At 53.2% G+C, this 7,262-nt stretch overlaps 1 protein-coding gene across 1 annotated transcript in view; it reads right to left on the bottom strand.

Moving 5' to 3' along the window:
• Nucleotides 1–3,287: 3,287 nt before the first annotated feature.
• The window catches only part of POU3F1 (POU class 3 homeobox 1), a gene marked incomplete at its 5' end in the record, with an annotated part of 5,054 nt that continues 1,079 nt past the window's right edge, over nucleotides 3,288–7,262 (bottom strand). The window contains one exon of the mRNA XM_019512093.1: nucleotides 3,288–3,400. Coding sequence (XP_019367638.1) covers nucleotides 3,288–3,400 — 113 coding nt within the window. The remainder of the gene's footprint in view (nucleotides 3,401–7,262) is intronic.

Below are 7,262 nucleotides of genomic sequence, written 5' to 3'. Positions count from 1 at the left end.
AGGGTTTCATGCCCAATTGATCATCCCGCGCTATTTATTTCTGGCTTTTGCTTTCCATCCCGTGGTGCTTTTAGAAATAGTAATTAAAGACGTAGCAAGGGTTCTGCTAAGCGGAATATCAAATACTCCAGGTATCGATCCCAGCGCCTCTCTCTCGATGGCTCTGAACCCCGCCTACCACCTGCCGTCTGCCACCCAACCCTGGCAAGGCCCAGGCTCCCACCTGTCCCCACATCGTTCCTCCTCCCCCAGGCAGAGCAGGGTCCTCCAGGAGAAGCCACGGTTCCTCCTGCTCCCCTTGCCCCTGCAGAAAGGCGCGTGGCTGGCTCTGGCTTTACCAGCAAGACCAGTTTAAAGCAGGTCTGTGCACTGGCTTGGAGGCAGCTGCGCTGGGCACGGAGGGGAGCCCGAGGACCTGGCCCAGGCATGCCACGAGCAATTAACACCCTGCGAGAGCGGCTGGGAGGCAGCAGCTGTTGGTGATGGCCAGCAAAAGCTCTCCCGTGTCCTGCTGAGGAGGAAGTGGATCCAAGCCTCATGACAAATGTGCTCCAGAAACAATTTCTCGGTGCTCTGTTTGTGCCATCTCCACCGGGAGGAAAGCTGTGCATGGTGGCAGCCGGCACCCTGTAGGGTGGATGGCAGCACCGTGCACCGATGGGCTCGCAGGCTGGGACGCAGCGCAGACAAGCAGAGTCTGGGGGTAGCCAAAATGCCGTGCTTCCAGCCTGGGGAGGGGGAGCACGGTCCTTCCTCCTGCCACTGCCACAGGCCTGTAGCAGCCTTGGTCCGGGGAGCTGCAGGTGCTGCTCACGATGGGTGAAGTGGTTTGGAGAGACAAGCTTGCATGCTGCGCTGCAGAGTGAACGGAGCGATCTCGGGAAGACAAAGAGCGGCCGAGGAAGCGCAGCCTCTTGCTGTGCTGCCCCTTTCGTGGGCGGCTGGGAGCAGGGAGTCGTCGTCCCGCTTGCCCATGCTAAGGACCCTCGGTGCCGTGGCCCGTTCCCAGGAGAGGCCGCCTCTGTGCCGAGCCACGGGGACTGGGCGTGACGACGTGACCGAGGCCCCTGCAGGAGCGCAGGCCTGGAGGCTATGGGATGACTCGTGGGGGCTGCTCCTGTCACTACGCGGACGTCACACCTCGCCCAGGGATGCCTCTATCTGTGCAGGATGCTCCCTCCGCAGCAGCGTGTAGTCATCCCAGTGCCCGAGACACGCTGGCCTTTGGGTCAGGCCCTGAAAAGGACTGCTTTATTGACCGCTGTGGGCTTTGCACGTCTGCATGGGAGCGGCTCCGTTCAGCAATGCGAGGTCCGGTTTCGGCCGTTTGCAGCAGGCAGGCAGGGGACCGGGCAAGCAGCCCAGCAAGAAGGGCCCACAGAGGACCTCCTCCGGCAGAGGCAAGGGGGAGGCTACCAGGAGGCCAAGGCACGCGGAGCGCGTGCCAGCTGCACTGTACCGTGGAGGACAGGTGGGGACAGGTGGCTGGTGCCAACTGCGGAGACATGCCCGTTCTTCTCGGAAGGGAAACCCAGCCAGCCGGGTTCTCTGAAGCCACCGGCGATGCAAGGGAACGAATGCCAGAGAGATGCGATGCACTCGGGCGCCAGCTGGCACCAGGCCACACCTCTGGCATGATGCTCTGGAGCCCCGACGGGCGTCCTGGCACTCTGGTGAGGGGCCTGGCACGAAAGCCGAGCTGGGCTCCCCATCCCTTGTTCTCCGTGAACGAGTACCCTGCTTTTCCACGCTGCAATTCATGCTCCTGCTGACGTGCTTGAAGAGCCCACCTTGTGCTTTTTTATTTCTCCTTGGGTTGGCACGAGAGACCTCCCACCCTGGCAAACTGATTAAAAAGCGTATTGATTTTTCAGTGACAAATACAAAGCCCAGTGGAGGCAGCGCAGCCTTCGGGTCAGTCTGAGGGTCGGAACGACTGATGCTAGGAACAAGGCAGGCACGCGGCCCCAGCCACAGCTCCTCTGAATGCTTTGCCCCAGTTGTAAAAATAACATGGAGCAGAGTTTGTGAAAGGCTCCGCTCTTCCTGGGCCCTGGACCGAGGAGGGGTCTTGCCCACCTCAAAGTCATGTGTCCCTTTGGGTGGGTGAGAAGTGACCAGTGGGTGCCGGAGATGAGGGAACGAGGAACGATAACCAGGCCGAACATCCTTGGAAACAATACGAAATAACTGAAACACTGCCAGCCACTGCCCCGGGCTCTGGTTCGAGCCCCTAGCCCCTAGTACGGGTCGTGGTCCCATTGAGACGCATCCAAATCAGCTGCCATCTACTCGCACAATTTTGTACACTCGCTCATTCACATATTTCCAACCCTCTCTGTATTATCAGGCAGTTCCCGTCCCCGAGGCAGGGAGCCGGGCCACTAAGATGAGTCTCTCACTCAAATTTACAAGGAAGGACAGTCTGGGAAAACGATAAAAGGCAATGGTGCTCTTCGGCCGTCGCACGCTTTGCTTGTTGTCCGTTCAACTGCAGAGCAGCTACAGTGTGAGGACTAAAACAGCAAGAGGAAGAAAAATATGGTTAAGAGCTGGCAGGAGTGAACATGTGAAATCAATGAGGAATACGTGAATCCCTTCAAGGCAGGTGAACTAGGTGCTGGAGATGCCTAGGGAGAAAACATTACAGAAGTTTGAGAAATGGAGCCCTCTCCCAGGCCGGAGCATGCTCCCCCCATGCCCGCTGCGCACACATCATTAAGAAACGCCTTCGTCGCCCCGCATGCGAGAAACAGCACTGATTTTGACTCGCACCAAAAATAATGTGATATCAAGCGGCATGAAATATTCATGAGGTCTGATTTAACACGAGCATTATTTCTTGTGTACAGTATCATATGCTTTAATGCTGCCTTTGCAAGCCCATAATTCCCAGACCTGGCATGATTAGTTACACAGAGAAGCCTGGTCTTATTAGTTCTAATTGAAACTAGTGGGAACTTTCACAGGTAGTTTTACATGAATCACAAAGGAAAACATCTGATTAGCTGCAGTCGGCTGTATTTATATTTGTGTGCGAGAGGGAGAGCGCCTGTGTGTACACGCACATCTGCGCACACCAATAAATATCAGAGGTAGGCCCGAGACAGGCTGAGCAGAGATCCGTCGTCCAACCTCTCCAGGCTGAATGGGAGCGTGGGATCGCTCTCTCTCCGACTCGAGCTGGTGAACCGGGGCCTATTTAAGTCTGAAGCCATCGGTGGGAGGACGCGTTGGAGCAAGGGGGCGCGGACGTCCCAGGAGCAGACCGACAGACGACAGCAATGTCAGACGCGCGGCGTTGTCCGGGGACAGGGTTTTCGGTCCGTGTCTCGGACTCGTCTCCAGGAGTTCCCGGTTGAGGAGTCGGAGCCGAGCGGCTCGCCTGCCTTCTCTTCCCCTGCAAGGACCGATAGAGGGCACTCAGCCTACACGGTACCGGCAGGGCAGCAGCCACCGGAGCAGGAGCGCACGTGCGAGCACCACAGCCGGACACGGTCCTCCCAGTCCACGCAGCAAACTCGGAGCAGTGCGGGGGGGTTGCTGTGTGCTGGGACGACTGCGTGCTCGCTTCTGAGCGCACCGATGTCCAGGGAGCGGGAGGCAGATAGGGCGATTACCGAGGCCTGATCCCTGCGCATGTCTAGCACGCCCCGGCTGCGTGGCCTGCAGTAGCTCGCCCCAAACAACACGAGTTTGGCTACTGACCTCACTGGCAGCTGGGTTAAGGCTGCAGAGTTTACCCTGGGGAGGAAAAGACAGACAGGTCTACGAGGGCATCCACTCCCCAGCCTGCTAACCAGGAGTGGAAGCGTACTTGAAGCAACGTAGCCCAAGACTGCTCTCGCCGAGTTTGCGGGAAGCGGGAACCGGCCCCACGAGGACCTAGCCTTCGTGCCGTGAAAGTTTTATGCCAGGGCCCAGGTCGCGTGAGAAGGGATTAGGTTGCTTGTTCTGGCAGGATCGGGCCCCAGCAGCAAGCCATGGGTAGGCTGGATTCTGTTGACGACACAAGTTAGGTTAATAGGGCATCACTAATGAGCAGCAACTGCGCCGAGCAAGGCAAACTGCCCCGTGCTGCCAAGCTCGCCGGTGCCCTCCTGGGCTCCGCGCTGGAGAGGGGGCAGAGGAAGGGCAAGAAAGGGACGCGGCTGCCGGGCTCCCACGCTACCCCGGATTTAGCAAGAGGGAAAACGAGACCGTGCCCTGCTGAAGGTCCCTCGCACAAAGAGGACAGTGACGCTGTCTCCCCAAAATTGCCTGTAAAGACATTTAAGAAGGTGGCGGTGTTTGGAAAACAAGGAGATGGGGGGGAGTTGGAGGCAGTAATGTCACCTCGGGAGCGAAGGCAAAGTGCCCTCCGTGCAGCTGGCAGCAGGGACAATGTCACCCAGCTCAGATGCCCTACCAGGACAAGCGGCAGCGCAGCCCTGTGGCTGCAACCCCGAACTCTGGCCCAGCAGCCGACTGCCCCGTCCTGCACCCAGCCGCGCTTTCCCTGATCAAAGCCCCGGTCCTCCAGCGTCCTCCCACTCAGACCACGCACGAGAGCCGGACTTGGCCTCGACTCCCCTGAAACCGAGTCGCTCTGAAGGGAGGATTGTTTCCTGAGCGGCACGAGGTATTTCCTGACGATGAAGGTTTGCATTCATCAAACGCCAGAATGGAGGTGTAGCAAAATACAACAGGAGGCCGGCCGGGCACATCCACGTCCCCCGAAACCCGCTGGTCCGGGGCAGCGTTTGCAAAGTGGCGTCAACCTCGGCCTCTCATACCACCTTTTCACTGGCACAGTGCCGGTTTCTCTCCCCACATTAGGCCCAGTCTTTTGAACGTATTTCCCTCCTTTAAAATTGTACCGCTTGTGCATTCACTAAGTAATAAGCATTTACACTTTTGTATGGTCTCTGAGCTACCAAAACTACCTTTGCGCTTTTACGCGCTTTGTGCCTTGTGTATCCAGCTACGGAGCCCTGGTAACACTTTTCATTTAGCTTAAGAAACGAAGGGGAAAAAAAACAAAACACAAAAACCCCAGCCCACCCTAATTGCTGTTTATGCCATGACTAAGAACTGGAACAGTTCTACTAAATGAGGCAAACCTTCGGGTATTTGATTTTTAAAAGGGCTGAACATTGTGGCACTGCACAAATGAAGTGTGTTTTATTTTTGCTGCTCAATAGCATGAGGGAGCTAATGCACAAAGGCTGCAAGTGCCTTATATATTCTGACAAACCAAACAACCCAAGGGTGTTCAACCTCCGTGGAACTCACTTCATATCTCATCCATTATGGGAATGAAATGTGAAAACTGACCCCTCTTTTTCAAATATCAATACAGCACTGTTTGCAATACAAACTACTTAAAAGGAGAGAGACTTTCTCTATCTCAATAGCTCCCGGTGCGCACAGGCAAGAGCTTAAATTCTGTACTTCGTCTCATACAAACTGCGACTAGGGGTTTCTCTCTTATTTCATTCTTTTTTTCCCCTGCTGTTTCATTTCTTTTTTTTTTTTTTTTAAAGCACAGGGAACGTCAAAGAATTTCTTCTAATGGCTTTAGAGGGTTTCAACAGCATCAACAGATAAATGCCAGGATGGGTGAATGAAACAGAGGCAAAAAAAAAAAAATGAAGACAGAGATAAAGAAGATTCTGAAAACTGGAAATGTTGCCCTAGTTTCATGATGTTGCTTGGATGATACCCTGATGTTCGTGTATTTATAAATCACTGTTAAATTATTCCCGATGAATATACTGTTGTTATCAAATGCTCAGGAAATTCTACGTTAGAAATATTCTGGAGGCAGACAAACCGTGTGGGGAGGGAGGGCCAACATCCAACACCATCCTTCAAACGCCACGCTACAATTTGCACAATTCCCTGCGTTTTGCACAATTGCCACCTAAGCCAAAAGAAACTCAAGTTGAGCAAGTAATGAAAGCTGACAAAATGCACACCGCTTTATTAATACTGTGCCTCGAAACCTTTAAATCACATTTTATTTTATGCTACAAAAAGTTATTAGTGCATTCATCTGCAGGGTTTGCCAGCTTCAGTGCTGCACAGTGAACCCATTAGCTAGTCCGTTAATTTATGGGTATCAAACATAGTATTTAGCATGACAAACCTTCGCGTGATAACTGATCGCCAGAGTGACGCTGGGGGGTTGTTGTTTGGCTTTTTTATTAAAAAAAAATAAATTCAAAGAAACAGCTAATGAGCGTTTGGCATCTGAAACAATATCCTTTGTATTAACTGATATACAAGAACTACATTTTTTTTAAATGACACAGAGAAAATATGATAATTAATTTATAGTAACATGGCTGATTGTGACAGTTGCCTGAACAATAACGCATTTGCAAACAAACACCGAAGGCACAAAAATACAATAAAAAACAAACTGTGGAAAACAGAAGACTGGTCCGGTTGGGTGTAAACCGTGTCCCTCGTATGTAAAAAAATTAAGAAAAAAAATAAAATAAAAATAAAAGTAAGAATAAATCTGCGAGCGGACATGCCATGCGCCTGATCGTCAACAAAAAAATTCCCTTTTCACCTGCAGTTTCACAGAGCGTGAAGTTTGTCCAGAGTCAAGGAGCAATATTTGCAATCAGTCAAATGCCACAGACGGGAGAGAAATTCTCTAGCAAACCCCAAAGCAAGCATCTGATGGTTTTTTACCTCTACCAGGCCATTCAACGTTCCTCCAGCGCGAGACTTTCCACATAGGCACATGCTTCCAAAAGTTCTCTCCACATACAAATATTGCTGGAATCAAGAGATCCGAGAAGGTAAAAAGAATCCACTTACGTGACTATTCCTGCCCATTTGGAAAGCAAATGGATTTTTCAAGGGGGGGGAGAGAAGAAAAAAAGAAAAAAAAAGGAGAGAGAGAGAGAAGTTGATACTTTTGCACACCCAGAATGAAATCACGTCAGTATTTCGGCCTCGTCCTGACACAACCGCAAGAAACCTTAGCGCGAGGGTCCAAAACACACCGCTCCCAGCCAATCTTCCTGCATCCTACGTGGCATCTCATTCACTTGCCATCCCGCGCCCGGAGACCGCTCTTTGCGCGCCCACGAAAACAAAAAACGGAGGACAAACTTTTCCTGCTGCGATTCTCCTGCTGCCGGCGAGGCGAGGCGAGGCGAGGCGAGGCGAGGCGAGGCGCGGCGCGCGTTCGCGGAGGGACAGACCGACCCGAGGGGCCCCCCGAAAAGAAACCCGCGCGGCGCGGCGCGGCGCGGCGGCGC

This window comes from Gavialis gangeticus, unplaced genomic scaffold, assembly GCF_001723915.1.
Source record: "Gavialis gangeticus isolate Ggan-Ray unplaced genomic scaffold, GavGan_comp1, whole genome shotgun sequence".
NCBI lineage: Eukaryota > Metazoa > Chordata > Crocodylia > Gavialidae > Gavialis > Gavialis gangeticus.
This window is presented reverse-complemented; position numbering and strand designations above follow the sequence as displayed.